General features: G+C 48.6%; 1 protein-coding gene across 1 annotated transcript in view; it reads left to right on the forward strand.

Annotated features, from left to right (window-relative positions):
- Positions 1-436: 436 nt before the first annotated feature.
- The window catches only part of mlycd (malonyl-CoA decarboxylase), a 63192-nt gene continuing 36021 nt past the window's right edge, over positions 437-27607 (forward strand). The window contains exon 1 of the mRNA XM_038806327.1: positions 437-1117. Coding sequence (XP_038662255.1) covers positions 455-1117 — 663 coding nt within the window. The 5' untranslated portion in view covers positions 437-454. The remainder of the gene's footprint in view (positions 1118-27607) is intronic.

Below are 27607 nucleotides of genomic sequence, written 5' to 3' on the forward strand. Positions count from 1 at the left end.
CAGATTCAACGACATACAAATAATAATTTAAAAAGCCACTTAAAGGCAAAAATGATGCGGGAAGTGAGGAGAGCAAATGCTGGATGAACTCAGCAGGTCTGGCAGCTTGACAGCACGGTAGCACAAGGGGATAGCACTGTGGCTTCATGGCACCAGGGTCCCAGGTTTGATTCCCCGCTGGGTCACTGTCTGTGCGGAGTCTGCACGTTCTCCCCGCGTCTGCGTGGGTTTCCTCCGGGTGCACCGGTTTCCTCCCACAGTCCAAAGACATGCAGGTTAGGTGGATTGTCCACAATAAATTGCCCTCAGTGACCAAAAAGGTTAGGAGGGGTTATTGGGTTACGGGGATAGGGTGGAAGTGAGGGTTTAAGTGGGTCAGTGCAGACTCAATGGGCAGAACGGCCTCCTTCTGCACTGGATATTCTATGTCGTGACCCCCTCCCTCTGCCCAGTCATGCTGAGTTCACCCCCTCGTTCTTGGTTTTTAATTTGCCGGGAGGAGAGGTGCGGTCTGTGTGAAGGGGAGGACGGGCTGCCTGCCCTCTGTGCCGGGCAGTTAGCCGCCGTTGCCTGGGTAACGGGGCCTACCGAGGCCGGGCGCTGGATCATGGTGCGCTGGCCGCTGCTGTGGGCGAGGCGCGGGGAGGTGGCGGCGGCTCTACTGAGCCGCTACAGGGGCAGCCTGGCCCGCGGCTGCTCCTCTCGGGGCCCCGACATGGACGAGCTCCTCCGCCGCACCGTGGCCGCCCTGCCGCCCTACGAGAGTCGCGGCATCTCGCCGGCGCTGTGGGAGGGCCCGAGCCAGGAGTTCGTGGACTTTTACCGGGCACTGGAAACCGACGGGCGGGCGGCCCTCCTCGCCAAGCTGGCGGCCGACTACGGCGCCGACCACGGCCTGGTGTCCCAGCTGTGCGGCCGGGTGACCGAGGCCCAGGGCCGGGACGTGGACGCCTTGCTGCAGGCCGAGAACAGGCTGCGGCACTCGCTGACCCCTCGGTATAAACTGCTCATCGGCCACATCTGCCGCCTGGAGGGCGGGGTGAAGTTCCTTGTCGACCTGCGGGCGGATATCTTACAGGTCCTGCAATCTCAATCTGCAGACAGCCCGCAGCTGAGGGTAAGGGAAGAGAAAAACAATACTTGCATTCATATGGCGCCTTTCATGGACACTGAACCTCTCAAAGTTCAAATGAAGTACATGTAGTATTAGAGCTTCACAGCACAGAAAGGGGCCCTTCGACCCATCCTGTCTGTGGCAGTCATCAAGCATAGCGGCAAGGTATGGTTAGCACGATTGCTTCACCGCGCCAGGGACCCAGGCTCAATTCCCGGCTTGGGTCACTCTGCGGAGTCTGCACGTTCTCCCCAGATCTGCGAGGGTTTCCTCCCACAAGCCCTAAAAGGCGTGCTTGTTAGAAGAATTGGACATTCTGAATTCTCCCTCCCGTGTACCCGAACAGGAGCTGGAATGTGGCATCTCTGGGCTTTTCCCAGTAACTTCATTGCAGTGTTAATATAGACCTACTTGTGACACTAATAAAGATTATTATTATGCATCCTAATCCCATTGTCCAGCACCAGGTCCATAGCCTTGTATGCTATGGTGCTTCAGGTGCACATCCAAATGCTTCTTAACTTTTTAGAGGTTTCCCGCCTCCACCACCCTTTCAGGCAGCGAGTTTGATTCCCACCGCCCTCTGGGTGAGAAAATGCTGGAAAATCTCAGCAGGTCTGGCAGCATCTGTAGGGAGAGAAAAGAGCTAACGGTTTGAGTTCAAATGACCCTTTGTCAAATCAGTCTTCTCTGCTCTAAGGAAGGATGTCAGGTGAAGTGTAATCACTGTTGTGTGAAATACAGTAGCTAAATTGTGCTTACTGGAAGGAGGAACTCATTTTGGTTGAGGGATTAAATATTAGCCAGGGTACAGGGGATAATAAAAGAAGCAAATTACTGTGGAAGCTGAAATCTGAAAGGAAATACAATAAAATGCTGGAAAAACTCTGCAGGTAATGCCGCATCGGTGAAGAGAGAAACAGAGTTAATGTTTCAAGTGAGGGAGAAAAGTAATGAATGCTATACTGTTTCATTGGGGATGGAGGAGAGTAGAGGGTCTGACATAGGTGGCAACTAGGAGAGATTTGACTAAAAGATAACTCCCCTGCATTTCTTCCAAAATAATGCCAAAGGATCTTTTACATCCACTCAAGCTAGCGGATGCGGACTCAATTTAACATTTAATCTAAAAGACAGCACCCATGGCATTCCCTCCGGATTGCACTGGAGTGTCACAATCTTGGAGGGGCAATTATGCACCCACATTCACCACGAGTGTAAATGGTAACACTGGTGCAAAATCTTGCAAGAGTCAGGAAACTAGATTCTCGTAAGCGAGATCTTGTTTCTGATTTTCCCTGTCCCTCGCTGGTGGCGTACAGAGGTTCTATGAATTGACATATCATTAAAGTGCCACATGCAGAAGTAGGCAATTCAGCCCTTCGAGCCTGCTCCACCATTCCATCAGATCATGGCTGATCTCTTCCTGGTCTCAAGCCACCTCCCTTCCTGTTCCTCATATCCCTTTCACCCATTTTTCTTAAATCTGAAATTTATCTATCTCTCTCATGAAACCATTTAATGATTCGGACTCCACCGCACTATTGGGCAACGAGTTCCACAGGTTCACCACCCTCTGTGATAAGTAGTTCCTCCTCATCTCAGTTTTAAATCTATTGCCTCTATATAATAATAATAATCTTTATTGTCACAAGTAGGCTTACATTAACACTGCAATGAAGTTACTGTGAAAAGCCCCTAGTTGCCACATTCCGGCGCTTGTTCGGGGACACGGAAGGAGAATTCAGAATGTCCTATTCACCTAACAAGCACGTCTTTTGGGGCTTGTGGGAGGAAACCGGAGCACCTGCAGGAAACCCACGCAGACACCGGGAGAACTCTGCACAGACAGTGACCCAAGCAGGGAATTGACCCCGCGTCCCTGGCGCTGTGAAGCCACAGTGCTAACCACTGTGCTAAGTCTGTGACCTCTTGTTCCAGGTTGCTCCACAAGGGGGAACATTTGGTCTACATTTACTTTATCAATCCTTTTTAGTATTTTATATACCTCGATCAGATACCCTCTCATCCTTCTAAACTCCAGTGTGTATAAGCCCAAACTGTTTAATCTTTCCTCATATGTCAACCCCTTCATCCCTGTCAACCCCTTCATCCCTCGAATCAATCTGGTGAACAACCTCTGAACTGCTTCCAATACTACTACATCCTTCCTCAAGTAAGACCAGGGATGTACTTCTGAGGCTGTATAAGGCTCTGGTCACACCCCATTTGGAGTATTGTGAGCAGTTTTGGGACCCATATCTAAGGAAGATGTGCTGGCCTTGGAAAGGGTCCAGAGGAGGTTCACAAGAATGATCCCTGGAATGAAGAACTTGACGTATGAGGAACGTTTGAGGACTCTGCGTCTGTACTCGTTGGAGTTTAGAAGGATGAGAGGGGATCTTATTGAAACTTACAAGATACTGCGAGGCCTGGATAGAGTGGACGTGGAGAGGATGACTAAAGGGACGATCCTTTAAAACAGAGATGAGGAGGAATTTCTTCAGCCAGAGGGTGGTGAATCTGTAGAACTCTTTGCCGCAGAAGGCTGTGGAGGCCAATTCACTGAGTGTCTTTAAGACAGAGATAGATAGGTTCTTGATTAATAAGGGGATCAGGGGTTATGGGGAGAAGGCAGGAGAATGGGGATGAGAAAATATCAGCCATGATTGAATGGCGGAGCAGACCCGATGGGCCAAGTGGCCTAATTTTGCTCTTATGTCTCATGCTCTTATGGTCTAAGGAGACCAAAACTGGACACAATACTCCAAATGTGGTCTCACCAACACCCAAAAAGTCTCTACTTTTATACTCCAGTCCTTTTGCAATAAACACTAACATTCCATTTGCCTATCATATTACATTTGTACCTGCATACAGACTTTCTGCGATTCATGAACAAAGACACCCAGATCCCTCACCCAGACGCATTTTGAATCTTTCCATTTAGATAATAATTTCCCTGACTATTTTATTGGCCCAAAATGGATAACCTCGCACTTATCCACATTAAACTCCACCTCCAGTTGGCCCAATCTCCAATCCTATCTATATCTGTCTGTAGCATCAGTATCCTCACCAGTTACCTCCAAAACCCATCAAAGCAGATCGGAGGTGGCTAAAGAACAACCAAGTGTCGAGGCAGGCTGGTTGGAACAGTGGTTTTCTGGGGTTTTGTTTCAGTTTTTTGATTGCATTTTAAGCCCGTCTAGCCCTTGCCCCTACATCTCATCACCCTCTCAACCCCTCCCTATGACAACTCCAAGATCACGTGTCAAATCAGGGCCATCTCATGCCCTCCACACACTCCTCATGGCTCCTTATAGCTCAAATGCCAACTCATAGCACCACCACGCCAATTCACCAGTATACCCTTGTGTAGCCAACAAACTGCAGTAACAATGAAGTGTAAAACACCCACTCTTTGAAAAAACGGGTATCTCAACAAACCAATTAAAATGTAAATCAAACAGATCATTAAAGTATTAATAACAGAAGCTTTGTGCAATTCACACCTCTTAATCCGTGCAAATACACATTGGGACATTGACAAAAGAGATCACAGAACAATTTGCACAAAGATGTCAATCAAGCAAAGTCATCAGTTTTGTCCTAATGCGTAAACAACCTCCACTCACATGATGGGCGCGATTCTCCGCAAATGCGGAGAGTCGTAAAGGCTGCCGTGAAACTGGCCGTGTTTCACGGCAGCCTCCGCGCCCCCTCCCGGGACCCGATTCTCCCCCCCCCGGTCGGGGCTAGCAGCGCGGCCCCGTGAAGAACGGCATCGCGGGCTTAGCAACCGTCGCTAAACCCGCGCGCCAAGCGTCACGGCGGCTGACACGCACGATGACGTCAGCCGCGCATGCGCTGGTTGGACGGCTCCAACCCGCGCATGCGCGGCTGATGTCATCATGCATATGCGTCAAACCCACGCATGCGCGGGCCGTCATGCCCCTCAGCCGCCCCGCGGACTGATCCTGCGGGGCGGCGGAGGAACAAAGAGTGTGCGGGTATCGGACCCGCTGACCGTGATCGGTGCCCGCCGATCGCGGGCCCATGCCACCCTTGGCACGGCCGTGGTGCGACCGTGCCAATCGGTGCCATGGTTGTCCGGGACGGCACTTTGCGGCCGTTTTCACGAACGGTGAGAGCAAGTGTGTTTGCGTTCGTGAAAACGGCCGCAAAGGCCTGGGAACTCGACCCATCGGCCAGGGGAGAATCGCTGTCCGCCGTAAAAAACGGCGAGCAGCGATTCGTGTCGTGGGGCGGCCGTGAGGGAGGCGGGGGGGAGAGAATAGCGGGAGGTCGGGAAAAGTGTCGGGAAGGCCCTCCCGCTATTCTCCAACCCGACGTGGGCAGCGGAGAATCGCGCCCGATATATTTATGGGCCACCTAACATGTATAATGAGACTTTATTGAAGGGACTAGGACAAATATAAAAATCAGCAAAGGAGGGCAAAAAAGAGAGAGAGTAAGTGTTACAAGAAGAAAATATGAAAATAAACTTGAGGGATATGAAGATTAACATAAATTATTTACAATTATATTAGAAAGTAGTAGTTAAGAGTAATGTCAACACAAATTTATGTAATACTGAAAGTGAAGGTATAAGGAAATGGCAAGCTTTTTGAACAATTTCTTTGTGTCAGTCTCCACAAGAGTATGGGAATAATCTTCCTGACCTAGCAAGCTGACGAATAATGAATCAAGGACTGCAGCTTCCTAAAGTTTTTTCTAAACAAGATTATGAGAAATTAGCTGATGCTTTATTAATGACCTTCCAGAGCATACACAATTCAGCACTGGTCCCATCAGATTGGAAACTTGCAATTATATCTCCATTATTTAAGGAAGATAAGACAGAAACTAGCAAATTATAAATCTGTCTAACATCTGATGTGGGCAAGTTAGTAGCATATATGATTAAGAATTGAAATACTTGAAGAAATATGAGCTACAGAGCCAAACATGGATTTGTAAAGGGTAGATCATGTCTAATGAATTGGATATTGAGGAAGTACCTAAAGTAATCGAGAAATACCAGTGGATGTGATTTATATAGACTTCCAGAAGAGTCATGAAATTGATGGTAGATTATTGATCTGGTTATATGATTAGTTAAGAGGTAGCAACAGTGAGTGGATTTGTACTGGAATTGGAACAATATGACTTGTGCAGGAAAGGGTTTTCTTTTCGGCACTTCCCACATGGTAAGTCCCCTGCCCATCACTGGGTGTATATCAGTGGTGATGAGTAAGGCATACAAGTGAGCTTTAATTGCCCACTTAATGGCCTCAATTGGCAGAGGCAGGAAGGCCGTTCACAAGTCTTCCCGCCATGGACATAATCAGGGCAGTGACAGGAAGGTGCCAGGCCCAGCTAGCTACCTGATTAAACACACTCCCTGATTAAACACACTCCCCTCCATCAAACTTGCCATGGGGATGGTGTTAAATTCCTCCCAGTCTCTCTGGTCCAATAAAAGAACAGTTGAGACCTTGTAGTCTCATTCCTACAGACAGACAGTAAATTGTCCTTCGATTTTAAACTTAATGCTTTTCTTACTTTTCCTATCTCAGTTTTCCCTCTCTCAATCCCATATTTCTTCCCCTAACTTTATTTATCTTTTGGTATCAAATTCTAATTAATCCTATTTCCCTCTCCATCATTCTTCTATTTCTCTATCCTTAAATCCCATTGTCTAAGGCGACAGATTGTTTGTCCCATTATTCACAAAGTTCCCAGATGGCCTATTGTGCCCGCTGCTGTTATCAATTCGCATTTCCAGCAATTTGTGGTGCAATCATTTTTCGAGTTGAAGGGTAAGAAAACAGAAATCAAACTCGAGAGACATGCTGAAAGATGCTCTGCTCTAGCAAATTCTTGTCCATTAATTAGCTCGCACTATAAAGTCCCTACCTCTGAAAATCAGTGCAAATATTAGCGTGTTCTATTAGTAATGTTTGTTAACACATTCATGGGAAATTATTTTATAATTTTAACTAAATTTTAATGGGTTAATGCTTCTGTCAAATGGGTGATGTAGGTATTCAGAGCTGTGGAACCCAGAATTCATGGCTATTTGAGGAACCGGGAATAATAGGATGGTTGCAACAGAGAAGGAGTCACTCAGCCCATTGTGTCATCCTAGATCTCTGTGAGAGCAACAAAACTAGTCCCAATCCCCTGCCTTTTCCTGTAGCATTGCTGCTCTTACCCTTCAGATAATTAGGCAATTCCCTTTTGAAAACCAAGTTCGAATCTACCTCCACCACACTCTCAATGAATGCATTCCAGATCCTAAATATTTTCCACATAAGAAAGTATTTCCCTATACTGCCTCTGATTTATTGCCAGTCACTTTGAATCAGCGTCTTCTGGCTCTTGACCTTAACACCAATGCGAATACTTTCTCCCTATCTAGTATATTCTGCCCAGATCCCTCATGATTTTGAACAGCTCTATAAAGTATGCTATCAACCTTCTATACTTTAAGGAGAAGAGCCTCAGCTTCTTCAGTCCCCCCTCATAACTGAAGTCCCTGATCCCTGGAACCATTCTCATAATTAATTTGCCTCTAATGCCTTCATATCCTTTCTAAAGTATGCTGCCCATAATTGAAAACAGGAACACAGTTAAGGCCGAATTGGTGTTTTACAAAGGTTCATCATAACGTAAGTAAGCAAAATACTGCAGATGCTAGAATCTCATTCTTCCTCCCAAAATATATTACTTCACACTTTTGCTGCGTTACATTTCATCATACTCGTGTGCAGGCTCTGAGGTTGGTCTCTGAGGATGTGCAACTCTGGGTGAGAAAGTTGAACCTACATTGCTGTGCTTCGTGCTAACATGCGGAACATGGTCCTCTTTACAAGCATTGATAACAAACATGAGTGACAAATTTGATGGAATTTGCAGGCGATCCCTATCTGAATTAGAGATTGCATCTGCGGTTCTGGAAGCAACTGGGGATGGAATGAAATGCCTCTGAGATTGTAATTTCCATATCATGCCTTGGGGCTTTCAGAACCTGATAGTTGCTTTTAGACCAGCCATTATGTTGATACCTGGGGCCAGAGGTTGAGGACTCAGTGGATTGATAATGACTAGTATCTACATGCTTGGTACTCCTGTCTCCTCAGACCTCTAGCTTTCCCTTTCAAAGTACCATGCCCATTGGGGGACAGCAGCTCTGGTTCAGGTAGCTGTATAAGGTTCCATTGCACTCTGGAGAACAAGGAAGTTTTCCTGATGTGACCAACATTTTTTCCTCGGCAAACAATGCCAAAACTGAATATTTGGTCATCCCACCAGCTCGCTCCCAGATCCCCAAGAGGAGGCTGTGAGGAAGGGGGATTTACAATCGGTGGATCAGTGGGTTTGCTGTGCCTGCCACCTACCTTCTGCAGCTAGGAAAGTGGCCTTTCTAAAGGGCTTGAGCCCCTCCCGATAAGCAGCCTGTTACCTGTGGAGGACCACACTCACTGGATGATCCTCCCCCTATTCTCTCCCGATTGACCCATCCTCCCAAACCTCTCACTGAGGCCTTCCTGATGCTGTTTAACTTTACTCCAGGCCTCCTTGATGGTCGCTGGTCCAGGACCTGCTGCATCCCAGCAGTGGCCCGTGCTCTCAGTGGGGCTGCTGCTGGATGTTGAAGAACTGCCGTATCTCCACTTGCACAGCAGATCTTGGAGGCAGAACATCCTACATCACAGGAGTGGAATCCACAATGTCGGAGAACTATTACCTGAACAATGTAAAATTCAGCCGTAGCTTTCAAGGTCGGTGGAGGCAGGCTCACCCCTTAATTTTCAGCTGATGGCCACCGCCTCCATGCAAACTATCATTGCTATTTGTGGCACCAGTGCATAAATTTGCATGTTTACCCGTGTAATGACAACAATGACTGCGTGTCAAAGTAAATCACTGACTGAATAGCTTTGTGTTGTGAGAGATACTTTTATAGGTGCAAGATTATTCATTAGTTTGCATGGGTTAATGCCTTGTTGTAAAATAGTGAACAAAGATTTTCACATGAAAGGATTTGTAACTAATATTGTTTAATGCTTTTGAACCCAACACTGCTGCAATATAGGAATATTCTCTTGAAACCAAAGTTGCATGACATTACTCCTCAAAAATTATCTTTGATGCTTGACTGAACTCAATATGTTATTTTACACCATTACCCAGAATGAGTTATTGTAAAGTGAAATTACTTTGCATGTACACAAATTGTTTTTAACTAAGCTGTTATAAATACAGGAAAATATATTTGAGTGATATCTATGGAATAATAACTATGTATGTTATATGAATAATAACTATGTATGTTAAAAGGTAAGTTGATTGCAAGAGAGCAATGTTTCATAGGTTGTGGTAATGCTGTAAGTCACTGGAATCAATTTTCAGCAGCCCTTTCAGCTGTAAGATGTGCACCCCAGAGATCTCTCTTTCTTCAGTTTCTTTGCGCTTTTAATTGTCAGAGATGTCAGAGATGGATGTTGTTTCCCACTGACTTTAGTAGAAGTAGTTTTGCACTGTTTGATTTGAACTGCTTCAGTTCGCCACCGCGGCTCATACCTAAACCCAGAATCGGGAAGATTATATTCCAATTGGCGTTGTACGACTGAATCTACTCTCTAACCTACATCAGGTACAAATTGGCCTCGTTGTACAATGCAGAATGGGAGAGCCCTTAACTCCTGTCATTTTCAAAGAACTCCTCAAAATCAGAAGTAGATTGTGAAATTTAGCATTCCACATTTCTGAAGAACATCGGTGTTACCATTTTTTGCTTCCTCAAATTTATAGCGTGGGATTCTCCAAAAATGGGGCTATGTCCCTACACCGGCGGGAAAACCGGCGCCAACCACTCCAGCGTCAACTGCCCCCGAAAGTGAAATAAAAATGAAATGAAAATCGCTTATTGTCACAAGCAGGCTTCATTGAAGTTACTGTGAAAAGCCCCTAGTCGCCACATTCCGGCGCCTGTCCGGGGAGGCTGGTACGGGAATCGAACCGTGCTGCTGGCCTGCTTAGTCTGCTTTAAAAGCCAGCGATTTAGCTCAGTGAGCTAAACCAGCACCTAGTGAGGAATTCTCCAATTTTCCAGGGGCTAGTTTGATGCCGGAGTGGTTGGCGCCGCTCCAGCCGGCGGCGAAGGGCGGAACGACCGACGTGATCTCGCAAAAGCGCAGACCAGCAGGTGTATTTCCGCGCATACGCAGACTGGCCGGTGTATTTCTACGCATGCAAGGGGGGTCCCTTCTCCGCTCCGGCTCCCCGCAATATGGCGGAGCCCTACAGGGGCCCAGTGCGGAGGAAAGAAGGCCCCCACAGAACCAGCCTGCCCGCAGGATCGGTAGGCCCCGATCGTGGGCCAGCCCCCCCCCCCCCGGATCGAATCCCCCCCCCCTCCCCCCCCCAGGACCGCCCCGCACTTACTGCCAGGTCCTGCCGTGCGTGAGATGAGTAATTCACGCCGGCAGAAATGACCAAAACGTTACGGCCGCTTGGCTCATCGGGACCCGGAGAATTGCCGGGGGGGGCCGCTGTCAATAGCCCCCGACTGGCGTGGAAAGAATCCCGCTGGCTCCCGGAAAAAGGCGCCAGAGAATAGGGCAGCCGGCGGGACTCTGGGATTCGCGCCTCCCCTCGGGGATTCTCCGACCTGGCGGGGGGTCAGAGAATCCCGACCATAAATCTTAATGGCATAATAGTTCATTTGTGGAAGTTTTCATAGCTTCTTGGCCAACCAAGATTCAAAACCACCTAAATAGTTACCGTCATGATAACTGAACACATAGGTGCCATGGTTATTCCACATGAATGTGAAAATTGTATTTTCAGACTTGCACAGCTCCCCAAGTGAGGGTTATTAATGGACAGGTTGTGACCCAGTTGCAGCAGAGCAGGAGTGTAGAGGGACGTGTACCAGATTTCTTGCTCCATAACTGAGTAGCTGCTCTGATGGGGAATTAGTCTGTGACAGTCTTGTACTTTTTGGCAGGAGAAGCCACAGTTTATTCTTTGGTACAATGGGCCCCTTGATGCCAGTTTTCACTTTCATGCTGAGAGTTATGATATCCGGATGATTGTCATTTAAGTGTCTAGAATGCTGATTATCCTTTACTGTGAAACTGGGAAGAAAGTCAAGGAAAATGTTTCTAAAATGTTTTTGTGTTCCCAGAGCATTGGCTCAGTAAATGTTTCAGTCCTCGGAATTTATATTGTAGCCTCGATATTCAAATCCCAATGTTGACTCTTTGAAGGAGAACTTTAATTTGCTAGCAAGAGTTTTGTAGGTTTACATGCAAGATGTCTATTTTTGATTGGCTGTTTGATAGCCAGATGGCTCAGAATTTCTACTGGTGATTATGTTTTTTGAGAACGGAGGTGATTTCAAGAACTTGAAGTGTCGAGAGAGGCATTGTCTGGTCCATGTGGGTCACGGTATCAGGACAATTAGATTTCAGGTGACCTCTGAGTATGTGCTCCCCCCCCCCCCCCCGGTTACAAGAGGATGGGGTTTCCCCCTTTAACTGGGGGAATCAAACTTCCAGTATATAAACCCCGACCTGGGAGCAGGTTGGGGAGGGAGATGCTTCAGGGAGTGGAGAGTGTAATATCGTAAATAAATATAATCTTTGTTGTCTACCTGTCTGGTCAATACATGCTGCTTTAGTGGATTTTATATTAGGAAATTCTTCGATGATGGCTTGTGAAATTAAAGCCCAAATTGGCCACGGTGGTTATGGGACAAATATGATTGGCTTAATTGGTTGCTGAGTATTCCATTTTATGGGAAACTCCATTTTGATTTTCCAGAATGCATTTGTTTTAATTTTCTCTCATTTGCTTCAAAGACCGAATCGTTGGCCTTGGATTCTTCCAATTGGGAGATAGAGATAGATAGAGAAATACAGCACAGAACAGGCCCTTCGGCCCACGATGTTGCGCCGAACTTTTGTCCTAGGTTAATCATAGAATTTTGGACAATTTGTCATGGCCAATCCACCCAACCTGCACATCTTTGGACTGTGGGAGGAAACCGGAGTACCCGGAGGAAACCCACGCAGTCACGGGGAGGATGTGCAGACTCCACACAGACAGTGACCCAAGTCGAAATCGAACTTGGGACCCTGGAGCTGTGAAGCAATTGTGCTATCCACAATGCTACCGTGCTGCCCTTAAGAAGTTAACCTACACTCCCTTATTCTACCCTAATCCAAGTACCTATCCAATAGCCGTTTGAAGGTCCATAAATTTTCCGACTCAACTACTACCACAGGCAGTGCATTCCATGCCCCCACTACTCTCTGGGTAAAGAACCTACCTCTGACATCCCCTCTATATCTTCCACCATTTATCTTAAATTTATGTCCCCTTGTAATGGTGTGTTCCACCCGGGAAAAAGTCTCTGACTATCTACTCTATCTATTCCCCTGATCATCTTATAAACCTCTATCAAGTCGCCCCTCATCCTTCTCCGTTCTAATGAGAAAAGGCCTAGCACCCTCAACCTTTCCTCATAAGACCTACTCTCCATTCCAGGCAACATCCTGGTAAATCTCCTTTGCACCTTTTCCAAAGCTTCCACATCCTTCCTAAAATGAGGTGACCAGAACTGCACACAGTACTCCAAATGTGGCCTGACCAAGGTTTTGTACAGCTGCATCATCACCTCACGGCTCTTAAATTCAATCCCTCTGCTAATGAACGCTAGCACACCATAGGCCTTCTTCACAGCTCTATCCACTTGAGTGGCAACTTTCAAAGAACAATGAACATAGACCCCAAGATCTCTCTGCTCCTCCACATTGCCAAGAACCCTACCATTAACCCTGTATTCCGCATTCAGATTTGTCCTTCCAAAATGGACAACCTCACACTTGTCAGGGTTAAACTCCATCTGCCACTTCTCAGCCCAGCTCTGCATTCTATCTATGTCTCTTTGAAGCCGACAACAGCCCTCCTCACTATCCACAACTCCACCAATCTTCGTATCATCTGCAAATTTACTGACCCACCCTTCAACTCCCTCATCCAAGTCGTTAATGAAAATCACAAACAGCAGAGGACCCAGAACTGATCCCTGCGGTACGCCACTGATAACTGGGCTCCAGGCTGAATATTTGCCATCCACCACAACTCTCTGTCTTCTATCGGTTAGCCAGTTTGTTATCCAACTGGCCAAATTTCCCACTATCCCATGCCTCCTTACTTTCTGCATAAGCCTACCATGGGGAACCTTATCAAATGCCTTACTAAAATCCATGTACACTACATCCACTGCTTTACCTTCATCCACATGCTTGGTCACCTCCTCAAAGAATTCAATAAGACTTGTAAGGCAAGACCTACCCCTCACAAATCCGTGCTGACTATCCCTAATCAAGCAATGCCTTTCCAGATGCTCAGAAATCCTATCCCTCAGTACCCTTTCCATTACTTTGCCTACCACCGAAGTAAGACTAACTGGCCTGTAATTCCCAGGGTTATCCCTATTCCCTTTTTTGAACAGGGGCACGACATTCGCCACTCTCCAATCCTCTGGTACCACCCCTGTTGACAGCGAGGATGAAAAGATCATTGCCAACGGCTCTGCAATTTCATTTCTTGCTTCCCATAGAATCCTTGGATATATCCCGTCAGGCCCGGGGGACTTGTCTATCCTCAAGTTTTTCAAAACGCGCAACACATCTTCCTTCCTGACAAGTATCTCCTCAAGCTTATCAGTCTGCTTCACGCTGTCCTCTCCAACAATATGGCCCCTCTCATTTGTAAATACTGAAGAAAAATACTTGTTCAAGACCTCTCCTATCTCTTCAGACTCAATACACAATCTCCCGCTACTGTCCTTAATCGGACCTACTCTCACTCTAGTCATTCTCATATTTCTCACGTATGTGTAAAAGGCCTTGGGGTTTTCCTTGATCCTACCCGCCAAGGATTTTTCATGCCCTCTCTTAGCTCTCCTAATCCCTTTCTTCAGTTCCCTCCTGGCTATCTTGTATCCCTCCAGCGCCCTGTCTGAACCTTGTTTCTTCAGCCTTACATAAGTCTCCTTCTTCCTCTTAACAAGACATTCAACCTCTCTTGTCAACCATGGTTCCCTCACTCGACCATCTCTTCCCTGCCTGACAGGGACATACATATCAAAGACACGCAGTACCTGATCCTTGAACAAGTTCCACATTTCACTTGTGTCCTTCCCTGACAGCCTATGTTCCCAACTTCTGCACTTCAATTCTTGTCTGACAGCATTGTATTTACCCTTCCCCCAATTATAAACCTTGCCCTGTTGCTCGCACCTATCCCTCTCCATTACTAAAGTGAAAGTCACAGAATTGTGGTCACTACCTCCAAAATGCTCCCCCACTAACAAATCTATCACCTGCCCTGGTTCATTACCAAGTACTAAATCCAATATGGCCTCCCCTCTGGTCGGACAATCTACATACTGTGTTAGAAAAGCTTCCTGGACACACTGCACAAACACTACCCCATCCAAACTATTTGATCTAAAGAGTTTCCACTCAATGTTTGGGAAGTTGAAGTCGCCCATGACTACTACCCTGTGACTTCTGCACCTTTCCAGAATCTGTTTCCCAATCTGTTCCTCCACATCTCTGCTGCTATTGGGGGGCCTATAGAACACACCCAACAAGGTGACTGCTCCTTTCCTATTTCTAACTTCAACCCATATTACCTCAGTAGGCAGATCCCCCTCGAACTGCCTTTCTGCAGCTGTTATACTATCTCTAATTAACAATGCCACCCCCCCACCTCTTTTACCATCCTCCGTAATCTTGTTGAAACATCTATAACCAGGGACCTCCAACAACCATTTCTGCCCCTCTTCTATCCAAGTTTCCGTGATGGCCACCACATCGTAGTCCCAAGTACCGATCCATGCATTAAGTTCACCCACCTTATTCCTGATGCTTCTTGCATTAAAGTATACACACTTCAACCCATCTCCTTGCCTGCAAGTACTCTCCTTTGTCATTGTTACCTTCCCCACTGCATCACTACGTGCTTTGGCGTCCTGACTATCGTCTACCTTAGTTGCTGGACTACAGATCCGGTTCCCATTCCCCTGCCAAATTAGTTTAAACCCTCCCGAAGAGTACTAGAAAACCTCCCCCCCAGGATATTGGTGCCCCTCTGGTTCAGATGCAACCCGTCCTGCTTGTACAGGTCCCACCTTCCCCAGAATGCGCTCCAATTATCCAAATACCTGAAGCCCTCCCTCCTACACCATTCCTGCAGCCACGTGTTCAACTGCACTCTCTCCCTATTCCTAGCCTCGCTATCACGTGGCACCGGCAACAAACCAGAGATGACAACTCTGTCTGTCCTGGCCCTTAACTTCCAGCCTAACTCCCTAAACTTGTTTATTACCTCCACACCCTTTTTCCTACCTACATCGTTGGTACCAATGTGCACCACGACTTCTGGCTGCTCACCCTCCCCCTTCAGGATCCTGAAGACACGATCAGAGACATCCCTGGCCCTGGCACCCGGGAGGCAACATACCTTTCGGGAGTCTCGCTCGCGACCACAGAATCTCCTATCTATTCCCCTAACCATTGAATCTCCTATTACTATTGCTTTTCTATGCTCCCCCCTTCCCTTCTGAGCCCCAGAGCCAGACTCAGTGCCAGAGACCTGGCCGCTGGGGCCTTCCCCCGGTAGGTCATCCCCCCCAACAGCATCCAAAACGGTATACTTGTTTTGAAGGGGAATGGCCACGAGGGATCCCTGCACTGTCTGCCTGTTAATTTTCTTTCCCCTGACTGTAACCCAGCTACTCTTGTCCAGTACCTTTGGTGTGGCTACCTCCCTGTAACTCTTCTCTATGACCCCCTCTGCCTCCCGGATGATCCGAAGTTCATCCAGCTCCAGCTCCAGTACCTTAACACGGTCTCTGAGGAGCTGGAGTTGGGTGCACTTCCCGCAGGTATAGTCAGCGGGGACACCAGTGGTATCCCTCACCACCCACATCCTACAGGAGGAGCATGCAACTGCCCTAGCCTCCATCCCCTCTTACTTTACAGAATTAGCTGCCCTGTGGACCAACTGGACCTCCGCCCTCCGACTCTGCTCCCAGTCAGCTGTACTCTAAACTCCTGGTTCCCTTCACGCTCTTTGATAAATATAGGAAATTACACCTTATAGGAATATAGGAAAGAGCACCTTACTCCCTCCTCACCTAACTCCCTCAGTCACCAAACTCTCACTGTAGCACTCAAATGCCAAGCTCAGCACTCCCTCAGTCACCAAACTCTCACTGTAGCACTCAAATGCCACAAGCTCAGCACTCCCTCAGTCACCAAACTCTCACTGTAGCACTCAAATGCCACAAGCTCAGCACTCAGTGCAAACCTGTCTGGGAGGTGTTGGCAAAAAGATTATTGACAGTAGATTCAGCATCTTCACTGATTAAAACTACCCATCTAAATTTTGAACAAACTCAATTCTGCAGTTTTACAGGTCATGATTTAGTTTGGCTTGCTGGAGTTATATTCACTCTGAGCTGTGGCTTTCTGTCTGATGGGTTACAGAGCAGTTTTCCTTTAGCTTTTGCATTCTTGATCTGTCTCTATCGTCTGATGTTATGGATTTTCCTAAGGCAGATCATGTGGAATGCATCTCAAATTGACTCATCTTGTTTGCTCATAGGTGTATCTTATCCTCAAAGCAGGACAAGAATTGCACATGCCTTATAAAAAAGATACCTGACTTTACATGGAAATGTTTGTTTTTCCAAGCCTTACAGAGGCTTAAAAACTTTGTAGAGCATGCCTCATTAATTTTACTGCTTTGCAAGTAGAGTTATTGCCATCATGTCTTTTGCCATACCAAGATAGATGAATTTCAGTCCTGTTCTAATTTATCTTCCTCTAATTTTACAGCCTGAACCTTTGTGTGTTTTTAATTCTATGACTGGTTTCTGTTTGATAAATTCAGATTTCTGTACATTTTGATGAATTTGTTCAAACACTGCTGTTGCTACAGATGTTGAGGTGTGAGATGGTACATTGCCTGTATAACCTACTCTTCAATCAACATGTCACCCGGTTTGAAATACAATTTTAATAACTATCTGTTCAGCTCTCTAACATATGCAGCAGTCAGCAGCTACACACAGAATGTGACTATTGATAAGACAGAAGGCATTGTGAACAGGAAGCCATTTTCCAGCTTTATTTCCATGCAACACATTCCGAGCCACAGTCCCTTGTTTTATGATCTGTAATTTTGAGGCCATCCCAAACTCCTGTGTTCTAACTCACACTAAACCTGTTCACTTATCACCATTGTGCTTGCTAACCTACATTAACTCTTGGTTAAGTTAACTTGCTGAATTTTTAAAATTCACACTATTGATTTTAAATTGCTCTATGTATTAATTTGTTCCTCCCCCTCTTTGCAAACCTCTCCAGCCCCATAACCATCAGATATCTGCGCTCCTCCATTTCTGACCATCTCCTATTTTAATCACTAATCCGAACCCTTCAGCTGCCAATGCTCAAAAGCTGGGGAATTTTCATAGAAAATAGAAGCCGGAGGAGGCCATTCGGCCCTTCGAGCCTGCTCCTTCATTCATTGTGATCATGACTGATCAAGTTCGATTCCCTGATCCCATCCTCCCAACATATCCCTTGATCCCTTCAGTCCCAAGAGCTGTATCTAAGAAATTTGTCCTTGCCTTCGCCCTAAAAGGTTTACCCCTTATCCTCATACTATGACCCCAGTTCTGGACTCCCCCATCATTGGGAACATTCTTTCTGAATTTATCCTGTCTAATCCTGTTAGAATTTTGTAGGTTTCTGTGAGATTTCCTCTCACTCTTCGAAATTCCAATGAATATAATCCTAACCAATTTAGTCTCCCCTTGTATGACAGTCCATCCATCCAGGGAATCAGCCTGATAAACCTTTGCTGCACTCCCTCCATAGCAAGAACCATTTTACTGCCTGCTGTACCCCACTTAGTTTCAGCGGCTGATGCACGAGGGCACCAAGGTCACTGAGTATCCACCTCTCTCAATTTACATCCATTCAAATAACAATCTGGCTTCCTATTTTGCTACCAAAGTGGATAACCTCACATTGGATAATTGTCCACATTATACTGCATCCGCCATGCATGTGCCCAACTCACTCAGCCGGTCCAAATCTTGCTGAAGCATCTCTGCATCTTCCTAACAGCTCACCCTCCCACTCAATTTTTTATCATTTTCAAATTTGGCGATAATATATTTAGTTCCCACATCCAAATTATTAATATATAATGTGAACAGTTGGTGTTCTATCACAGATCCCTGCAGTACCCGACTAGTCACTGCCTGCCAATCAGAAAAAGACCCATTTATTCCAGCTTTTTGCTTCCTGTCTGCTAACCAGCTTTCTATCCATCTCAAGACACTACCCGTAATCACATGCGCTTTAAGACCGTAAGACGTAGGAGCAGAATTAGGCCACTTGGCCCATCGAGTCTGCTCCGCCATTCAATCATGGCTGATATTTTCTCATCCCCATTCTCCTGCCTTCTCCCCATGACCCCTGATCCCCTTATTAATCAAGAACCTATCTATCTCTGTCTTAAAGACACTCAGTGAATTGGCCTCCACAGCCTTCTGCGGCAAAGAGTTCCAGAGATTCACCACCCTCTGGCTGAAGAAATTCCTCCTCATCTCTGTTTTAAAGGATCATCCCTTTAATCTGAGATGGTGTCCTCTGGTTCTAGTTTTTCTTACAAGTGGAAACATCCTGTCCACGCCCACTCCATCCAGGCCTCGCAGTATCTTGTACGTTCCAATAAAATCCCCTCTCATCCTAAACTCTTAACGAGTACAGACCCAGAGTCCTCAAACATTCCTCATACAACAAGTTCTTCAATCCAGGGATCATTCTTGTGAACCTCCTCTAGACCCTTTCCAAGACTACCACATCCTTTCTTAGATATGGGGCCCAAAACTGCTCACGATACTCCAAATGGGGTCTGACCAGGGCCTTATACAGCCTCAGAAGTACATCCCTGGTCTTGTATTCTAGCCCTCTTGACATAAATGCTAACATTGCATTTGCCTTCTTAACTGCCGACTGAACCTGCACATTAACCTTAAGAGAATTGTGAACAAGGACTCCCAAGTCCCTTTGTGCTTCTTCTTTCCGAAGCATTTCCCCATTTAGAAAATAGTCTATGCCTAAATTCCTCTTTCCAAAGTGCATAACCTCACACTTTTCCACATTGTATTTCATTTGCCACTTCATTGTCCACGTTCCTAGCTTGTCCAAGTCCTTCTGCAGCCCCCTTGCTTCCTCAATACTACCTGTCCCTCTACAGATCTTTGTATCATCTGCAAACTTAGCAACAGTGCCTTCAGTACCTTCTTCCAGATCATTAATGTATATTGTAAAATGTTGTGGTCCCAGTACAGACCCCTGAGGCACACCACTAATCACCGGCTGCCAGCCTGAAGGAGGAGCCTTCATGACTTTGTAGTTACCCTTCTTTAATTGTAATACTGTTACATCTGATTGCAGCTTCTCCCTCTCAAACTGCAGGGTAAATTCTATCATATTGTGGTCACTGCTCCCCAAGGGTTCCTTCACCTTAAGTTCCCTAATCAAGTCTGCCTCATTACACATCACCAAATCCAGAATTGCCTGTTCCATGATAGGCTCTGAGTTTCTCCAAAAAAAACATTTCTTAAGACATTATACAAATTCCTTTTCTTGGGATCCACTACCAACCTGATTTTCCCAGTCATCCTGCACATTGAAGTCCCCCATGATTATTGTAATATTGCCTTTCCTATCTCCTGATTTATTTTCTGCCCCACATCCTGACTGCTGTTAGGGGGCCTGTACATAACTCCCATCAGGGTCTTTTTACCTTTGCGATTCCTCAACTCTACCCACAGAGATTATATGCCTTCTGATCCTATATCGCTCCTTGTTATCGATATAGCTTTAACTTTACATATTAATCTGCTATGTGAGACTTTGTCAAAAGCCTTCTGAAAGTCTAAATAAACCAAATCCAACGGTTCTCCCTGGTCAACTCGATGAGTTACATCTTCACAAAATTCTGGTAGATTTGTCAAGCATGATTTTCCTTTCGTAAATCCATGCTGACTTTGTCTGATTGTACTACTGTTTTCCAAATGTGTGCTATGAAATCCTTGACTTCCCTATTAACCACGTTTCTTCTTTAAACTGCTCTACTCTGTTTCTCTACCTTACTGTCTCCCTACTTTTTTCTTCAATAAGAAAAATACCGTTGGGCAGCACGGTAGTGTAGTGGTGAGCACAATTGCTTCACAGCTCCAGGGTCCTAGGTTCGATTCCCGGCTTGGGTCACTGCCTGTGCGGAGTCTGCATGTTCTCCCCGTGTGTGCGTGGGTTTCCTCCGGGTGCTCCGGTTTCCTCCCGCAGTCCAAAGATGTGCAGGTTAGGTGGATTGGCCATGCTAAATTTCCCTTAGTGTCCAAAATTGCCCTTAGTGTTGGGTGGGGGTTGATGCACCATCGATTGCACGTGAGGCGAGTGATTTACCAATGTCAGGCTTTAATTAACTAGAACACAGCCTGGCGATCGTCTACAGTGGAAAGGGACGATCGTCAGGCTTCTGAGCATTTATACCTCGTTGATAGAGGCGTGGTTAACTCAGCCTCTCGGCCAATCGGTCGAGAGGCACATGACCGACCAGGGCCAATGGTAAGCCGACGTTCTGGCCCAATGGCAGACGAGTATGCAGATCATATCATCACATTCACCCTTACGGAGAAGGAAGGCGGGGGGGGGGTGTGAACGAGACCCGGGGTGGGGGGGGTGGGGGGGGGGGAAGAACTGATGATATGAGTAGCCGTCGGGAGAATAATTTTCTCTCCGTACCCCTGTCGAATTTGGGGGCTTGCCACTGTCCCAGACATAACAATATTTACAAAAGGAAGTCCATGGGACCATAGAACTCTAGAAGGATTCGATCAGTCGTTTGGTGGTCCTTGACGTCCTGGCCGAGCGCCGTAGTGGAGGAGTTGACGATGGATCGGCCGATGGTCCTGCTGATGTCCTGGAGTCCGGGAGCGATAGACTTCGAGTAGTCTCCGTCACCTGAGCTGGCCGCGGAGACGCCATGGATGAGGGATGGGGAAGCTGAGTGGGGTGCTGGGGTGAAAAAGGGGAGGGGGGTCTGTGGTGGGGGGGGCTGCACGCCGGCGGGTGCCAGGTCCCGGAGGGAGACCGTGTCCTGCCGACCGTCGGGGTGCTCCACATACGCGTACTGCGGGTTAGCGTGGAGTAACTGGACATGCTCCACCAACGGATCGGACTTGTGCACCCGCACATGCTTCCGGAGCAAGATGGGTCCGGGGGTGACCAGCCACGTCGGGAGAGGGGATCCGGAGGACAACTTCCTGGGGAAAACAAGAAGACGTTCATGAGGTGTCTGATTAGTAGCAGTACAGAGCAGTGAGCGGATAGAGTGCAGCGCATCGGGGAGCACCTCTTGCCATCGGGAAATAGGGAGATCTCTGGACCGGAGGGCCAGTAGTATGGTCTTCCAGATGGTACCATTCTCCCGCTCGACCTGTCCGTTACCCCGAGGGTTATAGCTGGTCGTCCTGCTAGAGGCGATGCCCCTGTCGAGCAGGAATTGACGCAGCTCGTCGCTCATAAATGAGGACCCCCGGTCGCTGTGAATGTACTCGGGGTAGCCAAACAGGGAGAAGATGGAGAGGAGGGCCTTAATGACGGTCGATGTGGTCATGTCGGGACAGGGAATGGCAAAGGGGAAGCGGGAGTGTTCGTCGACAACCGCCAGGAAGTAAATGTTGCGGTTGTTAGAGGGAAGGGGCCCCTTGAAGTCAATGCTGAGACGTTCAAAGGGGCGGGCTGCTTTGATCAGGTGTGCGCGCTCGGGGCGGTAGAAGTGCGGTTTGCACTCGGCGCAGATGTGGCAGTCACGGGTTACTGTCCTGACTTCCTCGATAGAGTAGGGCAGGTTGCGGGCCTTAATGAAGTGGTATAGGCGGGTCACCCCTGGATGGCAGAGGTCCGCGTGGAGGGAGCGGAGGCGGTCTATCTGCGCGCTGGCGCAGGTACAGCGGGACAGGGCATCGGAAGGCTCATTGAGCTTCCCAGGACGATACAAGATATCATAGTTGTACGTGGACAACTCGATCCGCCACCGTAAAATCTTGTCATTTTTGATCTTGCCCCTTTGTGCATTATCAAACATGAAGGCTACTGACCGTTGGTCTGTGAGGAGGGTAAACCTCGTGCCGGCCAAATAGTGCCTCCAATGTCGCACGGCTTCGACTATGGCCTGGGCTTCCTTTTCCACAGAGGGGTGGCGGAGTTCGGAAGCCTGGAGGGTTCTGGAGAAGAAGGCCACGGGTCTGCCCGCTTGGTTCAGGGTGGCCGCCAGAGCTACTTCAGATGCGTCGCTCTCGACCTGGAAGGGGAGGGCCTCGTCGATGGCGCGCATCGTGGCCTTTGCGATGTCCGCTTTGATGCGGCTAAAGGCCTGACAGGCCTCCGTCGACGGCGGGAAGGTCGTGGTTTGCATGAGGGGACGGGCCTTGTCCGCGTAGTTGGGAACCCATTGGGCGTAGTATGCGAAAAACCCCAGGCAGCGTTTGAGAGATTTGGGGGTATTGGGGAGAGGGAGTTCCATCAGGGGGCGCATGCGTTCGGGATTGGGGCCTATCACTCCGTTACGCACTACGTAGCCGAGGATGGCTAGGCGGTCGGTGCTGAACACGCATTTATCCTTATTGTACGTGAGGTTAAGGAGTTTTGCGGTTTGGAGGAATTTCTGGAGGTTGGCGTCATGATCCTGCTGGTCGTGGCCGCAGATGGTGACATTATCAAGGTACGGGAAGGTAGCCTGTAATCCGTACTTGTCGACCATTCGGTCCATCTCCCGTTGGAAGACCGAGACCCCATTCGTGACACCAAACGGAACCCTAAGGAAGTGGTAGAGGCGCCCGTCAGCCTCGAACGCGGTGTACAGTCGGTCACTCGCGCGGATGGGGAGCTGGTGGTAAGCGGACTTAAGGTCCACAGTTGAGAAGACCTTGTATCTCGCGATCTCGTTTACCATGGTAGAGATACGGGGGAGAGGATACGCGTCCAGTTGCTTAAACCGATTGATGGTTTGGCTGTAATCGATGACCATCCGGTTTTTCTCCCCCGTCCGGACCACCAGCACTTGGGCTCGCCAGGGGCTGTTGCTGGCCTCGATGACCCCTTCCGTCAGCAACCTCTGGACCTCGGACCTGATGAAGGATCGGTCCTGGGCACTGTACCGTCTGCTCCGTGTGGCGACGGGTTTGCAATCGGGGGTGAGGTTAGCAAACAGGGAGGGAGGGTCCACTTTGAGGGACGCGAGGCTGCAGACAGTGAGGGGGGGTATAGGGCCGCCGAATTGAAAAGTCAAGCTCTGCAGGTTGCACTGGAAGTCCAGTCCTAGGAGTGCCGGTGCGCAAAGGTCAGGGAGGACAAGGAATTTATCATTTTTAAAAACCTTCCCTTGGACCGTGAGGTCCGCGATGCAGCACCCGGTGATGTGGACGGAGTGCGAACCTGAGGCTAAACCGATTTTGCGTGTTACGGGATGGACAGGGAGCGCGCAGCGTCTTACCGTGTCAGGGTGAACGAAGCTTTCCGTGCTCCCGGAGTCCAGCAGGCAGTCCGTCTTGTGGCCGTTGAGGTGGATCAGCGTAGTCGTTTTGGCGAGCGTGCGTGGATGAGACTGGTCGAGCTGAACGGCCGCGAGCCGTGGAGAAAATTCGTCGTCGCTGTCCGATTCCATGCTGGAGGGACCTTGCGTGGCAGATGTGGAAGTCGGTGGCCAGGATCCATATGTGGGGTGAACGGCCGCGAGCCGTGGAGAAAATCCGTCGTCGCTGTCCGATTCCATGCTGGAGGGACCTTGCGTGGCAGATGTGGAAGCCGGTGGCCAGGATCCCCAGGTGAGGTCTGTTCCCCAAGATGGCGGCGCCCAGTATCCGCACGTGGGGTCGGGGCCCCAAGATGGCGGCGCCCAGGACCCGCACGTGGGGTCGGCACCCCAAGATGGCGGCGCCCAGGAAGCCCTCGTGGCCGCTGGAGGCGGAGCTAGCGTTGCCGGCGCTGTGAGCGGAGAGGCGCGCAGGCCGGCTCCAGGACGCCGGCTAGGTGCATCAGCTGTGGGAGGAGGTAAGGCGCGCGGGCCGGGGGCGGGGGGAGCCGAGTTGCGCTGCGGGCAGGCAGGGACCGGGGGGGCCCGGAGAGGCGAGCCGGTCGGGCGCCGGGGCCCGGGGGTGGGGGGAGCCGGGGTCCGGGAGTGGGGGAAGCAGGGCCGCTGCGGGCAGGTAGGGACCAGGGGGGCCCGGAGAGGCGAGCCGGTCGGGCGCCGGGGCCCGGGGGCGGGGGGGAGAAACGTGCGCGGCGGGCAGGCAGAGGCCTGGAGGGGCCGGGGAGGTGCGCATGTCGGCCTGCGGGGCACGAGTCGGGAGCGGCTGGAGGGGCCCTGGAGGAGAGAGGGAGGCACACAGGCCGTTTGCAGAGGCCTGGGGGAGGGGGGGAGAGTGCTGTGCAGCTTCCAGAAACGCTGCAGCCAGCGTTTTGGCCTGGCAGACCGTGGAGTAGTGGCCCTTCTTCCCGCAGCTCTTACAGAGGGCGGAGCGGGCTGGGCAGCGCGAGCGAGGGTGCTTAGCGTACCCACAAAAGTAGCAGCGGGGCCCCGCGGATTTATCGGGTCGCCCCGCGGCACAAGCCTGAGGGAGGCCGGGAGCGGTGGGTAGCTGGTGGGAAGCGTGCCAGGAGGCGGCCTGGCCAGGGTCATAGGTGGGAGCGCTTAGATCTGCGACCTCCAGGGAGGCGGAGAGAGTCAGCGTCTCCGTTAAACTGAGTTCGTCTCTTTCCAGCATCCGCTGGCGGATCACGGGAGACAGCATCCCAGCCACGTAAGCGTCTCTGACGAGTAGCTCCATGTGCTCTGTAGCGGACACCGCTTCACAGGCGCAACCTCTCCCCAGGGCACAGAGGGCCCGGGCGTATTGGTCTAGAGACTCACCGGGGACCTGCTTTCTGGTGGCCAGCAGATGTCGAGCGAATACCCTGTTGCTCGGTTTGATGAATTGTCCTTTTAGCTTTTGTATAGCGTCATCATAATCTGTTTCGTCTTCGATTATTGAGTAAGCGTCAATACCCACGCTGGAGTGGAGGACGTGCAGCTTCTGTGCCCCGGTGGGGGGGGGGGGGGGTGGTTGTAGATGCCAGGAACCCTTCGAGGCAAGTCAGCCAGAGTTTGAAAAGTTCTGTAGAGTTCGGAGTTTGCGGGCTGATGCGGAGGCATTCGGGCTTGATGCGGAACTCCATCTTCAAAGTTGTAGTTAATTAAATTGATGCACCATCGATTGCACGTGAGGCGAGTGATTTACCAATGTCAGGCTTTAATTAACTAGAACACAGCCTGGCGATCGTCTACAGTGGAAAGGGACGATCGTCAGGCTTCTGAGCATTTATACCTCGTTGATAGAGGCGTGGTTAACTCAGCCTCTCGGCCAATCGGTCGAGAGGCACATGACCGACCAGGGCCAATGGTAAGCCGACGTTCTGGCCCAATGGCAGACGAGTATGCAGATCATATCATCACAGGGGTATTGGGTTATGGGGATAGGGTGGGGTTGTGGGCTTGGGTAGGGTGCTCTTTCCAAGAGCCAGTGCAGACTCGATGGGCCGAATGGCCTCCTTCTGCACTGTAAATTCTATGAAGCTGCTCCTTAAAACTCTCTTCTTTGACTAAGCTTTTGCCCTTCTGCCATATGTGTCTTTATGTGGCTCAGTTTAAGGTGTTGATCCTGTGAAAAGTTTTGGGACATTTTAATACACTAAATGCCATATAAATATCAGTTATTATAACTAGAAGTGAATTATAATTAATTAGAGTTCTTCACATTTACATTACTTTGTTTTCAAGGATGGTCTCTGCTTTGTAAGGGAGAGAGAAGGTTTCCCTGTAGAATTAAAATCGGCTAATGCCACACACTGCCTGTTTGACTGGACAGCTCGTGGCCTCCACTGATGCTACTGTAAAACAAGTTGCTTTAAATTATAATTCCCTCTTCCACCCTCTCTCCAGATTACCTTGATTGCCGTACAGGCATTTTTAGACCCTAGCCTCATTTACGTTGGGCTGGCAATCTGTGGAGTGCAAAACGTCAATTTCAATATAGCTCATCATATTTAATTGTTAATATTGTTCTGATAAGGCCAGCAGTAAGGAAATTGAAGTTTGTGGCCAGTGAGCGAGGATTCTGGGGTGGCATTAGGCCAGTTTGCCTTTGCTTCGTCATTTCGACGCCCTATCCTGTATAACTGGGCATACTCCAATGAGTTTGAGCTTAAAATGTCACTCAGTTGGGGGCTAGGGCTCCCCAGGGAGCCAATTCTGAAACAGAAGAGTACACTGACCTCTGACATCTTTCAAAATGGTCCCAGACACATCATTTGGACAAACGTGTTGGTAAGGCTAGACAGACCAAACAAGTAAAAAGTCAATGTAATACAAAAACGAAATACTGTGGATGCTGAAATTCTGAAATAAAAAAAGACAGAAAATTCTGGAAATACTCAGCAGGCCAGGCAGCATCCCTGGAGAGCAAAACAGAGTTATGACCTTTTAGTTCTGATGATTTCAAAGGTCGCTGTAATTGTGTGGGAATTTGTTACAGTGTTCAGTGCTTTCACAGAGAGAAATATTCCTAATGCCTCAGGGAGCCAGAATTCTTTGGAAAAAAAACTCACCTGGACAAAATTTTCTGGCATCAAAAATATTACTTGAAGTTTCACAGAAGGAAATCTAATTTTAAAAGATACAAGCTAAGAGCATTGCCAATGGGCCTAGCAAAAGCTGCACAGGATACTAAAAAGTAAGAGCAAAAATGAATAACATTTGGAAATAGGAAAGTAATTATATTGATGTTGCTTGCAAAATGGTGATTTAAAAAAAAAACATCTTTCTAAAGTCGAGAAACGTTAGCAATTATCAGTGGAATTCTCCCATCTGGGACTAAGTCCTGTGGAGGGGATGTGGCATGTGTCCTGCCGACGGAAAATCACGCTACATCTTGTATCCCTGGTGTAATTTTCTATGCATCTCAGGATTTTGTGCAGTCTTCTGTGGCATGGCTGGCTTGATAGTTTGTGTCCTGTTGCCATATCTGGGGGCCATATTTAAAATCAGTGACTGACTGTTCAAGAAAAAAGATGGACTTCCTGGAGAAAGCAGGTGGACCTCCAGGAACACTCCCATCTGGAAGATGAACCTCCTCTCTGACACTGAAGCTGGAAGATCCACCTGATTGATGCTCCCTTACCCACTGCTGTGGTGTTGCAGGGTCGAGGATCATTGGTGACTTTGATCCCAAACTCTGAAGGCAGCCCAAGGCATTTTTCAGGTAAGTTCCTATTTCTG

The sequence above is a fragment of the Scyliorhinus canicula genome, chromosome 9 (genome assembly GCF_902713615.1).
Source record: "Scyliorhinus canicula chromosome 9, sScyCan1.1, whole genome shotgun sequence".
NCBI lineage: Eukaryota > Metazoa > Chordata > Chondrichthyes > Carcharhiniformes > Scyliorhinidae > Scyliorhinus > Scyliorhinus canicula.